The 20,772-nt window shown below is 38.8% G+C and overlaps 1 protein-coding gene across 39 annotated transcripts in view; it reads left to right on the forward strand.

The window, feature by feature from the left end:
• Nucleotides 1–20,772, forward strand: part of ANK2 (ankyrin 2) — a 633,020-nt gene that overhangs the window by 531,632 nt on the left and 80,616 nt on the right. For all 39 annotated transcript variants that reach the window (XM_032401030.1, XM_032401034.1, XM_032401024.1 and 36 more), the window contains 7 exons: nt 981–1,079; nt 1,595–1,693; nt 6,907–7,104; nt 11,256–11,354; nt 12,067–12,165; nt 17,591–17,689; nt 18,622–18,720. In XM_032401030.1, coding sequence (XP_032256921.1) covers nt 981–1,079; nt 1,595–1,693; nt 6,907–7,104; nt 11,256–11,354; nt 12,067–12,165; nt 17,591–17,689; nt 18,622–18,720 — 792 coding nt within the window. The remainder of the gene's footprint in view (nt 1–980; nt 1,080–1,594; nt 1,694–6,906; nt 7,105–11,255; nt 11,355–12,066; nt 12,166–17,590; nt 17,690–18,621; nt 18,721–20,772) is intronic.

Genomic DNA, 20,772 nt, shown 5'->3' on the forward strand with positions numbered 1-20,772 from the left:
ACCCGGCACATTTGCTTGGTGTGTTTTACAGGCCCCGGTCAGCGTTAGAACTCTTCCACTCTCACTTTAGTGCCAGAAGAGCATGTGGTTAGACATGTCTGGCCAAGAGGATGGATTTGAGATCATGGTGTAGGAACCGTGCCATCCTTGAGATCTGAGTCCAGGGACTTGGCTGTGTTTGTAACACAGCTAATGACAGAGAATGACATTAGTTAGGCACACAAGACATTGAATCTGCACATATAAACATGGGTAACAGAGCATTCTTTTAAAAAAGCTTTACACTGGTGTGTTTAAAAGTCTGACAATCAGCTCAACATTATGCCTGAAGTAGAGTGTATTTTACAAAAGGAATTGGTCTTTTATACAGTGTGGGTCTTCTGGGAAAGGGGCTAGATAACAGGATAGGAGGTGCTTTTTAGTAGTGAGCATTTTTTTTCTCTGTCGACCATTTATCTTGCTATTTCTTCAGAAAATGCAAATCAACTGAATCACAGTAACAATTTTTTTACCAGGGCTGCTGAAATATCCTAAAATTTAAATGAAGAAATTTGGAATTCAGGTATTATAAAAAGGATAGAAAAAGAAGGATTGGAGAGAAGGCAGCTATTGTCTCAATCCTATTAATTTTAGAGGCAGGAAAAAGACAAGCTGTCCCCACCCCTGCCCCCAATCACTAAAGAGAGCCATTTTAGGGACACCAGTGGCCTTTATAAATTTCAAACCTATAAAGTCAAATTTCAGTTTGCAAGACCTTAAAATAAAATCTGTTTCGTTCAATCTATCAAGCCAAACTCTTGCATGTTAAATTTCCTTCTTTATTCTAGTCCTTGTTTGTGGCTAACAGATTTAATGCTTCTAATATTTTTCCCAAATAGAGACTCAACATAGTTTGCTCAGTATGTTAACAAACAAAAAGATTTTGTTAGGAGTCACAAAAATAAAGATTACATTTTACTTTTGTTTCTTCGCATTTTCAGAAGGGTTTTACTCCCCTGCATGTAGCAGCCAAGTATGGAAGCCTGGATGTGGCAAAACTCCTCTTACAACGCCGTGCTGCCGCAGATTCTGCCGGGAAGGTAAAGAGTTTTACTAATACATGACAGTTACCTAACTCAGTCAGGTTGGAAGCTTTGGAGATCTGTACCTCAAGATATTTTTCTCACTCTTCTGAAAGGAGTATGAAGGCGACTGATGAAACTATGCCAGATAGACACGAGGGGGATATCTGCCCGTGACCTGTCCACATCCACACTAATTTAGAAGGCATTTAGAGCTGTGCCTTCAATGTATGTCCTCTTCACTAAATTTAGAAGAATCCTTGCAATGTTAATGTAGTAATTCTTGCATAGCATTTCAGACTTTTATTTACGGTGGCTATCCAGATAACCTGTGTCAACTTACACTCCACCAGACATTTTCAGTTTTAGCTAAGTTTCTAATATGAAAATCATTAGGTATTGATTTGATTTTTTTATTGACCATATTAATTAATTAACATGGACTTAATCGATACCAGTTTCCATGCATTTGGGTAGCTTCAGGGCAGCTCACGCTAATTTATTAATGCTGAATTTAAACACACCCTTTACAGAACGGCCTTACCCCGCTCCACGTTGCTGCTCATTATGACAACCAGAAGGTAGCACTGCTGTTACTGGAGAAGGGTGCTTCCCCGCATGCCACGGCCAAGGTGAGGACCGCAGAAGAGGATTGGCAGAGATAGGGTGCAACTATAATCAGACTGCACATGGGAATTGTTCTTTCATTTTTTAAATTTTAATTCCAGTATAGTTAACCTACAGTTTTTTATTAGTTTCAGGTGTACAATAGAATGATCGAACACTTCCATACATCACCTGGTGCTCATCATGACAAATGCCCTTCTTAATCCCCACCACCTGTTTCAACCATCGTACCTCCCCACCCCCCTTCATTACCAGCAGTCTGTTCTCTAGAGTTAGGAGTTTATTTCTTGGTTTGGCTCTGTCTCTTTTTATCCTTTGCTTGTTTGTTTTGTTTCTTAAATTCCACATATGAGTGAAATCTTATGGTATTTGTCTTTCTCTGACTGACTGATTTCACTTAGCATTATACTCTCTAGCTCTTTCCATGTTGTTTTAGGGAATTGTTCTTTAAACACATGGTATGGTATAACTGCAAATAGTCCTAGTGATAGTAGCTTTTGGTACTATTTATTATTATTATTATTTCTACCAGTTACTTCCACAAAGCCTTTTAAGATTTTTTAAAAGTCAGCATAGATTAAGGGGATATGCCTACAAAACAGTAGAGGTGACTTTTACTGCTAACACACAGTGTTTTAGAGACTAAAGTTTTGAATTTTGAGAAATGAAACACAATAAAGGCAGTAGGTTTTTCCTTTTCCCCTATAACCAGAATGTTATGACATAACATAACCTTTTTTTTTTTTTTTTTGCTTATTCCTTTAGACCTCAATTTTTTCATTATGGTATATGAAAGGCTCTTCGTTTCTTTTTTCTTTAAGTATTTCATCCATGTTAACTCTAATATACATCCTTTTAAGTTCTGAGACTAGGAATTCCTTTTTGATGTATATATACCACCAATTTCTGAGACAGTGCCAATTAAGATTTGTACCAACGGACAGGGCATTTCTCACTATTTGAGTTGCCCCTTTATTATGCCAAAAATATGCATGAGTCTCACATAATACATGAAATAATCATTATATCTTTCATTAATTCAAGCATATATTTTATCAGGATTTATTTAAAAAGTATTTATTGTGTTAGGAAGATATTCATGCTATGTTAGATGACATAATAAAACAGCACAACTCCCATTTATTTACCAAATACTGTACCTACCACTTTGCATGCACTATCTCATTTAATCTCATGATAATGCTATGAGATTGGTGTCATAATCATTTCTATTTTACAGATAAAAAAGTGAGATTTGAATAGATTAATTTGTTTATCCAAAGTCACTTGACTGATAAGTGATAGAGCTGAGATTTGACCTCAAGCAATTTGACTTTAGAACCAGCACTCTTTTTTTTTAATTTTTTTTTTTTTTTTTTTTTTTTAGTAATCTTTACACCCAATGTGGGGCTCGAACTCACAACCCTGAGATCAAAAGTTACCTGTTCTTTTGACTGAGCCAGCAAGGTGCTCCTAGAACCAGCACTCCTAACCATTAGGTCCACTATGTCCCAAAGTAGTGGAGAGAGAATTATTCTACTTCTATTATATAAATATGTATATGTGTACTCATGTGTCTATTTATTTATTTTTTATTATGTTATGTTAATCACCATACATTACATCATTAGTTTTTTTTTTTTTTTTTAAGATTTTATTTATTTGACAGAGAGAGCACAAGCAGAGGGAGACAGAGGGAGAAGCAGGCTCCCCGCTGAGCAAGGAGCCCGATGTGGGACTCAATCCCAGGACCCTGGGATCATGACCCGGGCTGAAGGCAGCCGCTTAACCGACTGAGCCACCCAGGTGTCCCAACATCATTAGTTTTTGATGTAGTGTTCCATGATTCATTATTTGCATATAACACCCAGTGCTCCATGCAGAACGTGCCCTCTTTAATACCCATTACTAGGCTATTTAAATTATACATATACACATATAATAAAATGGGATATTCTATATAAAAAGTATACTCTGTATAATACCATATATTTTGCATATATTATATATGATACAATATAAATATACATAACTTTATAACATACCTACATATACATCTACATATATACATATACATGCATATTTTATTGGTACGAATATACACTAATAATAAAATATTTTAACTATCAAAAGAGGAGGGCAGGGGCGCCTGGGTGGCTCAGTCGTTAAGTGTCTGCCTTTGGCTCACGTCATGATCCCAGGTCCTGGGATCGAGCCCCGCATCGGGCTCCCCACTCCACATCGGGCTCCCCGCTCCACATCAGGCTCCCCGCTCTGCGGGAAGCCTGCTTCTCCCTCTCCCACTCCCCCTGCTTGTGTTCCCTCTCTCACTGTGTCTCTCTCTGTCAAATAAATAAATAAAATCTTAAAAAAAAAAAAAGAGGAGGGCAAATATTTATAATTATGCATATCATTCTTATTCCTTTATATCCTTCTCTCAGTAGTCTCATCAATTCTGCATTTATTTGATGTCTTTCTTCGTCCTAGATGATAAACTACTTGAGGACAGTAATCATGTCATATTCATCTACATATCCCTAAATTATCTCATATAGTATTATGTGGATTCTCAATACATTTAAATGAAAGAATGAAGACTAAGCAACTATTTCAATGGAATAAAAATACCTACTCCTTTAACATGCCAGTATTTTTTTCATTAACTCTCCAAGCTGGCCATCCTCAATATAGATATGAAAGATTTCATCAATACCCAACAACACTATTTGAACTCTTACTATGTATAAAGAAAGAAGTGTAGTAAAACTTTGTTCTCCTCCCACAAGGGACTTTCAATCTACTTGGGAGAGAGGACCTAAATTATAAAATAATCTGTAGGGTTTTCCCAAAAAGACAAATATAGCCCTGATCTCTAGCCTCTACAGTGTATGGTCCTTACTCTTAGGTACACACATAGAGTCCATAAGACCAGGTAGAGCAATATCTACTCCAGCATCTGTAGTAGGGTGGTGTTCAGGAGGCTCCTCTAGTATCTTCCACTCATCTGCCCCAGCCTGTTGATGAGCATGAGTCCTTCAGTTCTGGGGCCACTCCAAGAGGCTTCCAGTTGGTTGTACCCCCACCCCCATCTCCACTTTTTTTTTTTTAAGATTTTATTTATTTATTTGAGAGAGAGAACACAAGCAGGGGGCAGGGACAGAGGGAGAGGGAGAAGCAGACCTCCCACTGAGCAGGGAGCCCGATGTGGGGGCTAGATCCCAGGACCCCGGGATCATGACTGGAGCCGAAGGCAGATGCTTAAACAACTGAGCCACGCAGGCACCCCCCCGCCCCATCTCCACTTTTGACTCTGTATTCACTGCAACCACTTGCCCTAGCCAGAGACATAATCCCTTGGACTCTAGAACCTGTTTGCTTCTTTCTACCAGAGCCCAGAAGCTTTTCTTAGTTTTCACTGGATTTTTTTTCTGTGTGTGGTTATTTGGTTCCAAAAAATTTCACTCTATGTGGAGTAGGAGGACTATTTAGATCTTGTAGATCAAGTATCTGCTGGACAGTCAGATCTCTTACATTGCCAAAATTGACACTCTTTTTAATGATCTCTTATGTTGTTTTGATAAAACCTCCTGTCCTCCTCCATGTAAGTCTCTGACTTCCTAACCTTGGTAGATTTACTCTGATAATTCACCTAACTTTGGTAGAGCCCACGTGCAGGAATGGGGGACATTTGGACTGACGAAAACACACTATAGCAAAAAAAAAAAAAAAAGATCCTAAACTTACAGGGTCCACAAAAATTTACGTATCCTTTAATTTAATAGAGCCCATGGTCCAAGTGCAGTGTTCTAGAACACCTGGAGCATCTGGGACCAATGATCAGACCATGAACAGGCTTCTAAGGAGAGCTGCCAAATTTCCTCAGCAGCTTAAAGAGAAATATCATTTATCTGAACTGAAAGATGCTTATTTTTGCTTGGAGAAATGGGGCAGAGTAGATAGATCAGATCAGATCATTGAGGATCAAGATTTGATGATGGCATATAAAGATATTTAAGTTCTCAAAACTCCTTTTAATTTTTGGTACCCTTTGCAGTTAGACTTAAGGAAATAACATAACCTAAAATTATCTTATGATAGATTCACAAGAAGCAATTGATCGTTATGCTGTCTTTACCTTCATTATATCACAGTTCATGGCAAGGCCACTCTTTTTAATTTCTATTACACGTTTTTCATGGAAAATTCTACCAGACTTGAAAAAGGAAAGGAAAGGAAACAATATAGGTTCCATACTAACATTTGTTCTAGAGGTCTGTTTGCTTGTTTGTTTTTTCTTTTAACTAAGTATAGGGATTAACGTTTGGCTCTTGTAAGCCAAGTATGAATTCCTCTGGTCCTCTCTACAAACTGCCACATAAAACTAGTATCCTCATATTTCTACTTTTGAGCCCACAGGTTGTAGAGACAAGTGGAAGATCTAGGATTTTAATAGGCCACAGGATTGATATAAGCCAATTTTGTTGCTTAATATATTTTCCACTAGAATGCAACCCCTTAAAGACAGGGATTGTGTCTTGTCCACCTCTGTATCCCTATACCTAGCACACTGCCTGGCACATGCTCGCAACTTACTAAATAGCTATCGAATGAATAAAAAGTACAATCCACCCAGAAGCATAATAGCAGGAGTGTTATAACAAGATCAAAGAAAGAATTCCATTTTATTCTGTACTACTAAAACTGTGTCTGAAGTATAGCATTCAGTTCCAGGTTGCACAATTCGAGAGCACTATTGACAAACTAGAATCAGTCTAGAACAGGTCATCCTTAATGGAGAGGTCTAGCAATGGGGCTTTTATCAGGAATAGTTAAAGGACTGGGGAAGTTTAACCTGGAAAAGAAGCCTAAAGGGAGATATGAAAACCATCTCCAGGTATTTGAAGGACAGTCATGTAGGAGAGGAACCTGGCTTATTTTATGTTGCTCTGCAGGAAAGAACCAATATTGTAAGAAGAAGTTGTTAAGCTTTGGGGCTTTTGTATCTATACCTGTCTTAAAATAGAATGGGTGCCTTGTGATATTAGTTGTAAAGATTTGGGTGTTGTTAGATGGGAACTTGCAATGGGTAAGAATTTGGATTTACTATAAACTCACTTTATAACTTTTCTGTTGATTAGAGATTCTTATTTCCTTTGGAGATATATATTAGGTCAAGTGCTAAGCTTACAAGATATATTTGTTTTATTTTTTTTTCTAGAATGGCTATACTCCTTTACATATTGCTGCCAAGAAGAATCAAATGCAGATAGCTTCCACGCTCCTGAACTATGGAGCAGAGACTAACATTGTAACAAAACAAGGAGTAACCCCACTCCACCTGGCCTCACAGGAGGGGCACACGGATATGGTCACCTTGCTTCTGGATAAGGGAGCCAATATCCACATGTCAACCAAGGTATTGTTTTTACCTCTTGTTTTAGCCAAGAGTCTCTCAGATGAATGTAAACAGAAACCGATCAAAGATAACTTGGAACAGAAGGAGGGGATGTATTAAAAGGAAACAGAGATTACTTCTAGAATTCAAGGACAATAACAGTCGGAGCCTTATGAGGAAAAAACCACAAGGAAGCAAGAGGCCGACTCTCTGCCTGTATGGCTGCATTTTTTGAATCTTGACTTTTCCCTGCAAGTCAGTTTCTTTTACCTCTCTCTACAGATCTACTTTCTCTGTTTCGTTGTGTATGTGACCAAAGTGGTGACCCTATAGCTCCCAAGAGTTAACATCACGGCAGTTAAAGCAGTCCGTCGAGATTGCCATAGTACCTGCTGGTCTTAATTCTAAATTTCAGACAGAAAGAGGGAGAGTGAGAGAGAGATAGAGAGAGAGGTGACAGTTCATTTGGGCTCTTGCCCAAACAACTGATTCTAAGCTCTTGGTCCATGGCCACTACCTAAGCCATTCTCCAGCCCGGCTGAGCATGAGAGGCACCTGGGGGCTGGGGGAGGGACGCATGCAGGGAACTCAGTAAAATAGAGATTTCTGAGCCAACTTTAGCTTAGTTTGGGTGGTTCTGGTGGTGGTGGCCAGAGAATCAGTGTTTTTAATAAAGAACCTCAGTCATTTCAGCCTTTGTGGGCAAGCATATTAACTATAATAGAGTAAGAGTCAGGAATATAGGGGGAAAAGACATTATTCAAATATGGAAATACTTGGATTTTTACAATTACATGTCTGTCTATACATCTCCCTCTTTCTCTACATATATATCTGCAACTCTACCTACCTACCTACCTATCTATTTAATGTATATCTATTTTATACTTTATGTACTCCACTGGAGTCAGATTCTGAGAAACTAAAAATTGAAGCCTATATTTACAAGTTAGCTCATCACTTACAACTCTTAATGCTTTTTGTAACACAAAGTATAGGTTTAGTGAAAATTAAGTTTCTGAGGATTTTTCACAAATACACAAGTACTGTGTTTTCTACATCTCACTGTTGAGCTAATTAGTGCTTTTGGAAACTCATATGTGAATTGGTCTTAATAATGTTTATCAGGGGTGCCTGGGTGGCTCAGTCATTAAGCGTCTGCCTTCAGCTCAGGTCATGATCCCAGGGTCCTGGGATCGAGCCCTGCCATCGGACTCCCTGCTCTGCGGGAAGCCTGCTTCTCCCTCTCCCACTCCCCCTGCTTGTGTTCCCTCTCTTGCTGTGTCTCTCTCTGTGAAATAAATAAAATCTTAAAAAAAAATAATGTTTATCAATAGGTTATGTAGCATTATTTCCTTTAGAAATAGTTTTGAAAAAGACAAGTTGTCCTGAATGCCTCTAGAGTCCCTATTCTGTGTCTTTATCACTCAGAACTATTCCAGTAAATCCCTTGCCCTTATACGCTTCTTTGTTCTCTATCAGAAGTCCTCATGGATCATTTTTTAAAGTATAGTGAGAGCTACTGATAGAGTTATTCCTCCAAAAGATATTTGCATTTTAACAGAAATGAACATGCTAAAGCCTTATGGTGAAATTCAATGCCTCAGCTGTCATTAAAGTCTGGGGCATGGATTTCCTTGTGGCCATTGACATCATGCCATCCAGGTGATCATTTCCCCTACTGGGGATATTCTCACTAAGACCAGTTGTATATGAAGGGGGCAGATAGTGTTTATTGTCCGTTAAAAACAAATCTTCATTTGAAACTAAACACGAGAAATCCATAAACAAATCAAGGAAAATTTTGAGTAGAATGAAATTCTAGACATTTCATGAAACTGGTCATGTGATGCTTCTGATAGTGCTGTTTTTAATTTATATTCATATCTGGAATCAGTTAACTATGTCCCTCCCTAATGGTATTCTTCTAAACATATTACTTCCTTTGAGAGGGTTTTAGCAGTCAATCAGCAAATATTTAATGAATATTTTTGACTTGCATACTCCACAGTGAAGAAATATATTCAATTTTGGACCACAAAGTAATTATGTTATCTTTATAACAATGATTTCAATATTAGATTTGGGTGCTATCCTAAAAAGAGGTATGATGTATTTGTCACTAGAGTAAATCACCATGTAATAATAAAAACCAGTTGTAGAGTCCTCTAGTGCATCTTAGAAAATAAATTCCTTTTTTTGGCATGAATTCCTTCAACATCTTCTATTTTCTTGATTTATTAGAAGAGTTTTCATAATTTGATTTAGGTATACAAATTTATCATAATAAGTTGTAGAGGATTTTCATACTGGCTGTTAGTTTGTAATCTTATATTGTAGAAAATCCATTCTGCAAATAGTGTAGAAAACAGCACATATATTTGACATGCCATTAAAAATGTCTTCTTGATATATGATGATCATTTCCTTTAATAGTCACTTCAATAACATTTTTAAAAGACCAGTTGTCTCCATAAAGAGAAATATTTTTGTTTGCTATTTTCATATGAAGAAAATCAGAATGAGGAAGAATCTTCTGTTCCAATATTCATATTGTTTATACTTTAGGACTAGATAGTATTTAGAAGGGAGGACATTTTAATGCGAAAGGGTATATCTTTGATCTCATCCTGATGGTTTATGAAACTCAGAGCTGAGCTCAGCCAGAACTGTAAGGATTAAAAAGCCCCAAGCTTTTTAAAAGCTCAAATAAAAAAACCTTCTCTCTAATTGGAGAATGTTTTTCCCTCTGTACATATCACTTATGTTTTTTATTTTTTTTATTTTTTATTTTTATTTTTTTTAAAGATTTTATTTATTTATTTGACAGAGAGAGAGAGAGACACAGAAAGAGAGGGAACACAAGCAGGGGGAGTGGGAGAGGGAGAAGCAGGCTTCCCGCGGAGCAGGGAGCCCGATGCGGGGCTCGAACCCAGGACTCTGGGATCATGACCTGAGCTGAAGGCAGACGCTTAACGACTGAGCCACCCAGGCGCCCCATCACTTATGTTTTTTAAAGATCAGAGGACTTATCCATTTCTAGGATTACACCCTGGCTAGAGATCATGAATTTTGAAGAACCTGGCTGACTGTGGAAAGGCAGATCTGCAAAGCCACAGTCAGGGGGGCTGGTAGAATCTCTCTGGACATGAATTGGGAGAGTGGGGGAAGGGGGAGTTGCCAACTCGGAGCTTAAGTTCGCTAACTCAATGTATAGCTGCAGGACATACAGGGAGGGATGAATATACTAGGTATTTGAGCAGTAGCAGGGGGGAGAGAAACATAGGGTATGAATATACTGTTAGCTAGAATATAGGGCAGAAATGTTTGTTCACTGATATATTCAAATACCTAGAATACCTCCTGGCATATGAAAGATTCTCAGAAAACACCTGTTAAATACACAAATGATTTACGTTTTAAAGATACTCTTTTCATTTCAGTTTTGTGTGCTGGAGGCTACTTGCACACATAGTGAGGCTGCTAGATTGTGGCATTGACTGAGGAAAGCACCCTTTCCCTCTCCTTTCTCCACGCTTCCATCTTGTATTAGTTCTTAACTGTATTTGAACTGTATATACAATTAATCAGAATATTTACTTGATGTATAAATGCCAAACATTTTATATAAAACTGGCCAGTTTATGGTGCTATATATAAATGATGGGGTTACTTTTATTTAGCAGTTAGAGGAACCCCCAAAATAGTATACTATCCTTGAGTGCTGGAGAAAACTATTCTGAACTCGTTTCCTGTAACTCTGTACATTTTTTACCTTGATATGATATTTTATTGATGAAAATATAGATTATTGCCATGGTTAAAAAGTAGAAGTAGTAGTTGGTTGATTATTTAAGGGAATAAATAGATTCAGCAGGAGGCACAGATGGATTTGAAATGAATGTTGTTTGGAAGCTTATTAGCTGAGTTATTTTAAAGTTCTCACATCATAATAGAAGTACCCAAATAAAGAAAATGTAATTTGTTGATTAACTTAGAGAATATGTCTTAGAAAGGCATATTAGCTTGGAGGGTTTGTTTTAGAGATCAAAAGTTGCAGGTGCTAGGGAGAGGCTATGAATTTTCCAGGATTTTTTCAAGACATGCTATTATAGATGATGAAACATATTTTCTTCCTCAAATGTACCCATTTGCTTCCATTCTCTCTATAGAGTGGACTCACGTCTTTACACCTTGCAGCCCAGGAAGATAAAGTGAATGTTGCTGACATTCTTACTAAGCACGGGGCTGACCAGGATGCTCACACGAAGGTAAAGTGAATCACTTTCAATATTGTGACAGGTTCTGATTTGGATGACTCCCAGTAGCCCCCATTCAGGTCACCCCCAGTCCAAGCACCCTTCCTCAAAAGTCCATTCTGAATTAATTACGATTCTCTTTTACTCACAAATCTGTAATGGTTCTCCATTTTTGCCAGAATCAAGTTCAAATGGAGATCATGATATCAGGACCCTTTATAAAAGGATTCTAATTTTGCTGGCTAAGTCAACCTCTCTCCCATATTGCTCTGCCAGTCCCGATGACTTGCTCTTTTCTTCCTGTATTTGCTTGCCTCCAACCCTTGGTCTTGAAAATGGCTTTTCCTTCTCTATGCCATTAAAATTTTCAAGCCCACCAAAGCTACATTTTCATGCATCTCCTCCAGATCCTCCCATCAGACTCAGTTTTTCTTCTCTATTTTCAGATCCAGTTATTTGTGTCTCTCTTTTAGCTCTTTGTCAGATGAAGTCATACACATGTCTGATTTCCTTTGCTGGTGTTAAGTTCCTTGTGCTCAGGGATCTGTCCATATTTGTATCCACAGGAAGTGTAAATAATCTGCTCAGTAATATTTATACAGTGGAATAGAATCTTTACCCTTCCTACCATTACTGAGATTCTACCTAATCCCTGTCCCTTTGAGTATTAACTGCTAGAGTATGTATGCATTTATTTATTTATATATTTATGTATTTGTCATAGCTTGGTTACACCCCTTTAATTGTGGCCTGTCACTATGGAAATGTGAAAATGGTCAACTTTCTTCTGAAGCAGGGTGCAAACGTCAACGCAAAAACCAAGGTAAATAAAATCCTTGTACTCATTTTCATTTTCTATAAGCAAAGAGGTTCAGCCATATGAATACTTCACTACCTCACCATAGCTACAAATATATTTTTTTCCTTCTTAGTTCTTCTAAAGTGACTTTGAATAAGCAGTATAGTTTTGTGCAGGTGTTTGAGACTTTTCATTCTCAGAGCCTCTGTCAGCCATGTAGGTTAGCTTCAGAACTACTTTTATTATAGAGCTTAAGTAGCTCTTATCCAGTTAACAATTTACTACAGAAAAAAAGAAGCCTGCTAGATAGAACACTTTGATGTTCTGGCCAATTCTTTATGTTGTTTCAAGGCCTTGGTCCCCCTTCCTGAAACCCCCTCCTTCCACATGAGGAAATATAGACAGGCAGCTGAGACTCTGTGCCTTTCATTTTTAAGATTTTATTTATTTATTTGAGAGAGAGCATGTGTGAGTGAGCATGTGAGTGTGGGGAGGGGCAAAAGGAGAGAGAGAATCTCAAGCAGACACCCTGATGAGTGTGGAGCCCAATGTGGGGCTCAATCCCAGGACCCTGAGATCATGACCGGAGCCGAAATCAAGAGTCTGGCGCCCAACTGACTGAGCCACCCAGGCACCTCTCATTTTTTAAATTTTAAAACTAATAATCATTAAGTGCGTGGTAGGAGTCACATATACATTATATATGACTTTATATATATTAAATCATTTAATCCTTAAATAACCTCATAGTCAGGTGCTATTACCATCTCTATTTTACATAGTGAATTTAAATAACTTATCTAAGGTCACAAAGTATTAGTTGGAAGAATTGGAATTCCAACCCAGACAGTCTGGCTCAGAGAGAGCCAAAGGTCTTAACTGTTAACTGTGTACACTGCTCTAACTTCCACATCACTACAGGTCATTAACGGCAATTCATTATACCTAAAATCTTATCTGTCGTCATTCACTCTCCTACCTGCTATCAAATCCTGTTGCTTCCTTCTCCTGAGGAGTTCTCTGATCTAGTCATCCTTTTCCAGGATTTTGAGCCTCTATAATGTGACCTGATGTAATGTAGGTTGCCAGATTACCACTTCATAACTTCCCTACAACTGAACTAGCCTATTCGTGCTTCACTTTCTCCCAACTAAATATTTTCCTATTTTACCCTCCTAAGATGCTCTTTTACTTATTTAAATCTCTTCTATCCTTAGACTACAACCTTTATAATGCTTTCTCACACTACTTGAACATTTTGATTACGGTCCTATGAATAACAATAGTGCTTCCTTTTTAAATGCACATGTAAAACATTTTTATTCTTAGTACATAGTTTTAAATCTCTTTGTGTTTTTACTGGTGATGCATTATAAAAGATGTGGTATGTTCTAATCACCTCCTCTTGACCCCCTGAGGGAAGGATCCCTCCGTCTAAATATAGAGGAGATAGCTGAGAATAGGACACCCAATATCATATAACATTTAAATCCATTTTCTTTCACTTAAAAAATGTTTTTTAACCTGTGATACCTTTCACTTATTTCTCCCAACTCCCCACCCCCTGCCTCTAGCAACCATCAATCTGTTCTCTGTACCTATGAGTTCAGATTTTGTTTTGTTTTGTTTAGATTCCACACATAAGTGAGATCATACAGTATTTGTCTTTCTCTAACTTATCTCACTTAGCATGATGCCCTCCAGGTCCATGCATGTTGTCCCAAATGGCAAGATTTCATTTCTTTTTATGGCTGAATAATATTAGAGTGTGTGTGTGTGTGTGTGTCCGCAATTTTATTTCTTTATTCATTCATCCATTGATGGGTACTTAGGTTGCTGCATATCTTAGCTATTATAAATAATGCTGCAAGGAACATGGGAGTGCATATATCTTTTTGAGTTAGTGTTTTTGTTTTCTTGATAAATACCCAGAAGTGGGATTGCTGGACCATATTTTTATTCTTAATTTTTTGAGGAATCTCCATACTGTTTTCCATAGTGGCTGCACCAGTTTACATCCCCACCATTCCCACCACCTCTGTTACATTTGGAATATCACATGGTAATGCTTAGTGAGGCAATGATGTGTAAGGTCTGGGTTGGAAGTTGTCAAGGATAACGCAGAGCTGACTTGATCCCAAATGTTTTTACCCAGCGGTAACTGAAGGGTCCTATTCAGCAAAGCAAGGCTGGAACATAACACCACACTTCAGTACACTCAGATAACTTGCAGCTCCAACTTCCTTGGTCCAAAGAAATATGTAATTACATGTTTATTTTTTTAAGTTTATGTATCAGAAATTCTTAATGCAACTGTGTGAGTGGGCTCAACTAAATTAGTGTGAGTTTTCAAAGTCATCATTCAAAATGCTAATAATTAGAAACATAAGAAGATATGGAAGTCAGTCTTTTTATATTCTCTTAGAAGCAGAAACAAAATCGTGTCTGTACATCACCATACTTACAGATGAATTAAAAATAGTTACGTTTAAAATTATAAACAATACTACTGACATTCAAGATTCCACACTTCATCTGACTCTAGCATGAATAGCTGCTGCCTAGGTTCTGAGCAATTCTTGAGTTCTCATGAAATTGTACTTTGAGCTTATTTAAAAGCTCTAATAGGAATTCTCAGGCATCAGCACCCAACACCATTTTTTGCTGAGTCAGATCACACATAATCATACAGGAAAGATTCCTGTTGGAATCTAGGTCTTCTCCTGAAAGGAATAAATGCAGCTATGCAATGAGACTTTGGAGGAACTTGAAAACAGTTACTGTATTTTTTTGTTAAGTGTGTGATTGTTGAAATAATATTTACAAGCCATACATATTGTCTAGATAACATCATTTACCTACCTGGCGTTTGGTATGCATTCACATAGACATTTGGTTAAGAGAAAAATCTCATTTTAATTTTTCAGGGTTTTTTTTTTTTTTAAAGTGAACTCTGTAGATTTTACTTGCTTTTAGAAGTAAATATACCTTTTAATATGTCTTCAGGGGAGTGGATAGATACATAAATCGAAAGATGTTCTTTTAATAAACACTTCAGAATTTTTTTCACACAGAATGGCAATTTTGGAAAAGGATTTGTTTTCTGCCTCACATCTCATGTAACTATGGTTACTAAAAATTTGTTTTGTTGCTATGAAAATGTAAACATATGTATTGCCTTTAGTCCTCAAAAATTCATGATCTGGTATAAAAATCTGGAAAAGTGAACTTTCTTATGAGACTATTAGTTGTTTAAAATTAAAATGAAATCCTATGAACATCAGCTTGAGGAAAACTAGATTTGGTTAATTAAATGATTAATTTCCAAAAAGCATTTAGAACGTCAGCATGTAAAAGAAAATTTTCTTTATAAAATATACAGCAAAGATCATAGAGCTCTTCAATGAGAAAGAAAAAAAGTGAAATAATGTTTGTCAGCATTTTCATAGAACTTTAGATAAATTTAAGTTTCATGGGCAACATATATAATCCTTCACCAGACTTGAAATCTTGGCTATTCCCATTTTGTGAACGAGGAAATGGAGGGTTAGAGGGATTTAGGAATACGCTAGAAGTTGGTAGAACTGGGTCTAGAGCTCCTAGGAGAATGGGCCTAAGACCGTGGATAAGCTGCAACCGAATGTTCCCATAAAAGTTTTTAAGTTGCTCCGACTTCCCTGGCAAATATGCTCATGCACCAGAGGCTTCAGGTAAAGGTTAAATTAAATCAGGCCCGGGAGACACCTTCCTGGACACTGTGTGCATTGAGGACTCAGTAAATTGTGAGCTCTTGGAGGCAAGAATGCTACTCTGGCATTATTAGTTTACGTAAGCACGGCGTCTCCTATTTAGCACATAGCGTGTGGTTAGTAAATGCTTGCTAAAGGAATTGAGTTGGTTGATACTGAAGAGGTGAACAAGTTTGGTTGGTAGAATATTTGTAAACACGATGAAGAAGAAGAATTTTCAGGGAAAAAAATACCACTTACTTTATGCTTCTCAAATGTCCATGGATCACCTCATTTGAGAGCAGAGTCCCTGCAATAGCAATAAGTTTCTCAGAGTCCCTGTCATGGGCTTCTATTTCCAGGTGTCCTGGGGTGATGCCATTGGAGGGATATATACAGACATGGCAGAGCTGATGATGTTCCAGACTGAAGGACATGCAGACTGATAGACTCTCACAAATACAGGGACATCCCCGTGGATGGAAAGGCCACAGCAAAAGCATAGAAGGAACCATGTGGCACCTCGTGTATACAGACACTTTATGTAGACAGGAGTGGCAAAAATGCATGTTGGTCAGGCATGAGGCAGCAGTGACACGAGATAAAAGGGACACATACTCCTACAAGTTTATGGTGTGAATAGGCTACTCAGAACTTAGAACCCAAACAACGGATAAAATTTTATCAGGGTGAGGCAGGTAGATAATAAAAAAAAAGTTGTCGGATACCCATTGGCTATCATGATCCACACAGGTTCTGAACCTAGAATGATTGCAGAGAAATTACTTAACTGTTATTTTCCATTTCATCATCTCTGAAATGGGAAGAAAACATTTATTCAATCATTTATTCATTCACTCAGTCACTCATGATTTTTGAGACACCTCCTTTGTACCAAGCACCCTCATTTTTAGGATGACAATAAAGATTAAAAGACAACTACAAGGTCTGGCATCTGACACAAAATAAATGTTCAATCAATGATATTAATGTTTTGTTTGCCTCCAAGGATTCCAGTGCCATGTGTTTAATTAACGTGAATATGCAGCCAACCTGTGCGTACCCCCCAACCACCAGAGTTCTGAGCAAGATTGGCTGCGCACTAACCTCAGTAGCAATTCCTCACAAATCATGGATTGCAGAGCTTTCATCGAAACTTCCAGTTTAGACCAGAATGTTAAAAAGAACTTCATTTTGTGGCCCACTCATCATCCAATGAAATCTTCCATTCTCTAAGCGTGCCCTTCTTTGACCAAAGCTGATTCAGATTTACCTCCATTGATTTAGAATCCCTAAAGCTGGCGCAAAGATTATTAGAGAAGTCATGACGGGCAGTGTGGTTTGTATTACCGTCTGCAGCTTTCAGTTAAAAACATGTTACTTTCTTTTTTCCCAGGGAAGAAATGAGAACGCTCTTTTGTCATTATAAATCTCTCAGCATACCCGTTTTTAATGCTAATTAAACTATAATAATAGCTGTAATTTGGAGTTTGTTAGTCTTCCTATTTCATAAACTAGTCTTTTCGCTTTGTTTAGCGGACCATAAGGTGAGAGGGAGGGTTTGTTGCTGAGAAATGGGGTTGGTGGGGAAACTGAGCTCCAAATAAACATCCTTGATGGTTTTGTTGTAAGTAATACTAAGAAACTCAACATGAAGGCTGACCTAGTTTTCCTTCTCCTGCTGCAAATCCTGCTGGGTCCGTGGCCACCGTCACCTACAGAACGGCTACACGCCTTTGCACCAGGCCGCCCAGCAGGGCCACACGCACATCATCAACGTCCTGCTGCAGCACGGGGCCAAGCCCAACGCCACCACCGCGGTAAGCCAGGCGCCGGCTGCCCCGCACCACGCGGCCGCCGCCGCTTCCCCCCGCTCGCCCGCCCCGGCGGCCCCTTGTCTGAGCCGGGTTCAGACACATTCCCCCTTCGATAAGCCCCCCGCACTCCGGAAAGCCCGGGATTTCTGGGAAGCCTTTCCCGAAATCAGCGTGACTTCTCCGGCAGCGCTTCCCGGGAAGGGAGAGCAGTCGGCCTGCCTCGGCCGTCTCTCTCGGGGGAGCGGGGCCCTGCGCTGAGGCTGCTGGAACGTGCTCTGCTTCCAGCTGGTGCTCAGATGTGAGCGCGAGTCCACCCCGCCCGCCCGGCCTTCTTAAGGGAGCCCGGTTGGCGAGGCTGCTGGCTTAGACAAAGCTCCTCGGGACGTGGAGCCATTGAAATGTAAACTAAGCGGTGCAATTAAACAAACCGGGATCCCCAGTGGCCGGCGCTGGAGCCGGAGTTCCTTGCTTGTGTTATTTTGCTGCACTGTGAGCTTCTGCACAGCTGTTGCTAAATATGTGACTGAGTTCCCTGTGGTAACATCTCACCTGCAGCAGATGGCCTGACCTCTGACGAGGAGTAGCAGTCCTCGGTACGGCCTAATAATTTTTGGAGGCTGCATCCTCAGTTCAAGAGGTACTTTCCTAAACACAGTGGAGTATTTGTAGAGATGTTTGACAACCTCAGGGTTAAAGCGTCAAGTGCTTCTTATTAGAAGAGCAGGCAGATGCAGCTTGTTGTGTTACCATGGTGACCCGGGCTATAGTCTAAAGAAGTTACAAAGATTCAGATGTAATGGTAAAAACTAGTGATTTTCCTAAGCTGTGCCTTGTTTTGGAAGGAAATGCTGGCTCATGGGGAGCAGCCGGTGAGCTCATTGGCTCACAGCACAGTCCTCCCTCTCAGTTCTCACTCTTTCTTTCACTCTCTTCAGAATGGCAACACCGCCTTGGCGATTGCTAAGCGTCTGGGCTACATCTCCGTGGTCGACACCCTGAAGGTTGTAACGGAGGAGGTCACCACCACCACCACGGTGAGTAGAAGGAGCTGATGGGCTTTGGTTCCATTGTCTTGGCTTTCAAGCCACATACTTTTGCACTTATAAAATGTGTTGAACTTTTGGTTTGGAACTTCTTTGGGTGAATATACAGTACACCATGGAAGTATGTGGAGGTAAGTGCATTTACACAACTAATATGGGGGTTTTAGCTTCCTTTCGTTAACATAAATCCACATAAAATGTAAACGTAATTGTATTTAGTTCCTTTTTCTCCGACTGCTTTTTTTTGGGGGGGGGGCTGCTCTGCCCTTTCACTGTAGTGGGGTGTGACACCTACCACTGCGAAAGTGGTAGGACACTCCAGAGCAAACTTCTGATCTTAGTCAGGAGGTCACGTCAGCCTCTGGAAAGACCCTGATCCTCCTGATACTGTGCTGATGACTGGGTCAAATGCATTCCCGTGAGAACGGTTCCTCCTTACTTTCTTCTTATTTCTGATGATCATTTTTTATTGAAAAAGGAAATTGGTTGTACTTAGTAGGTCAACTGTATCTGTATCATGACAGGGCATATATTTAAAATTTTTTATTTTTGCTGGTTTGAATACGACTGCTGATTCTTTAGGAGGAGCAGGGATCATTGACAGCCTTTGCCAGAGAAACTCCAGGAGAGTGAAAACATGGGACTAATGAGTCCTAAGGCTCTTGTCCCATTCAATTGGAGCAAAGCTTAAAGGAGGCCTCCCCATAGGGAGACTCACAGCTGAAAGCAGAAGTGCTGTTCTCTTTGCACTTATTTATTAACTTTTTTTCTTAAGCATGGACTCTAAGAACAGCAGCTCTTTAATTTCTCTTTCAAAATAGAAAAATAGAGCGACGGTAGAACATTAGATGTTCTTTAGAGACAGTAAGATCACAAATCTACATAAAATATCTGAATGGGGTTCTAGTAAATGCCTTAAGTTGGAAAGGATGGGTATAGAGTTTTAGAACACTTGTTTCTTTTGACAGATATGTGGAAAAAGAAAGGAATTTTATTCTTCAGACTGACACCAAGTCCCTGTTGACATTGAGGCAGATGGAATACAGTTGGTTTGATGTGAAATTTTTAATAGAGTGGAGTATGATTTATTAATGAACTGTGAGACACAGCCTGAATTTAAATGGGAGAGAATAGTACTGCTTGTTTTCTCAAGCAGAGTCTTAAAACCTTTGGCTAATACACCACAATATTTTTAAAAGATTTAAAGTATGGCTTCAATAAATTATATAGGAGAAAAACAAGTCTTGTCACTACCCATCACTATACTTCTGAGTTGCTCTATATGGCTGAATCTTAATGGCTTTTTCTTACTATAATCATTTTTTATACCAGGAAAATCTTCATATTAGGGACCTATACATATGTGTCTTTATTTGGCATCTTTGAAACAATGTGCAAATCACAGATAAGTGAAGACTGTAGTGACAAGATTGGCCAAGTACATCTGTTCTTGGGAGTCATGTTTTCTGTAATCTATTAGCTCAGATCACTGGTTATCATGTACATACATTTTTATCAAGTGACCACTAGATGGCAAGCTTGCATCTTTTTTTGCTACTTGACTGCTTTTCTTCCATTCATCTCATTAACTAATTCATTCCTTCAATATTTATTGTATATAAAATATGCTCTGAGCTCTATGCTGAGTGCTGAACAGTCATCAGTCATGAAAACATTACCCCCCCCGCCCCCCAGCAGCTTACAGTTTAATGGGAGTGGAGAAGGAGACTTGCGTTTTGTAAGAAAATAAATTCTTTAACATCAACAAAACTATGGAACTCACATGTTCAGTTTCAAAGAGATTCCAGGCCCATAAATATTACTTAGAGCGAATGAGTTTAACTATATAGATCTATATTTGAAAAGAGAAGCAAGTAGCTTGCTAAATACTATGACTAAACAAGTTCAGATACCTTTCAGAAATTAGACGTGGAGTCATATCTCTGCCACATCTAGTTTGAGTGGAATACAAGAACTACTTTTAGAGCTCCCTGTGAGCTTTTCTTCTGTTCTGGTAACTATTATTCTCTGCCCTGCCCAGCT

The sequence above is a fragment of the Phoca vitulina genome, unplaced genomic scaffold, assembly GCF_004348235.1.
Source record: "Phoca vitulina isolate PV1807 unplaced genomic scaffold, GSC_HSeal_1.0 scaffold3, whole genome shotgun sequence".
Lineage (NCBI taxonomy): Eukaryota > Metazoa > Chordata > Mammalia > Carnivora > Phocidae > Phoca > Phoca vitulina.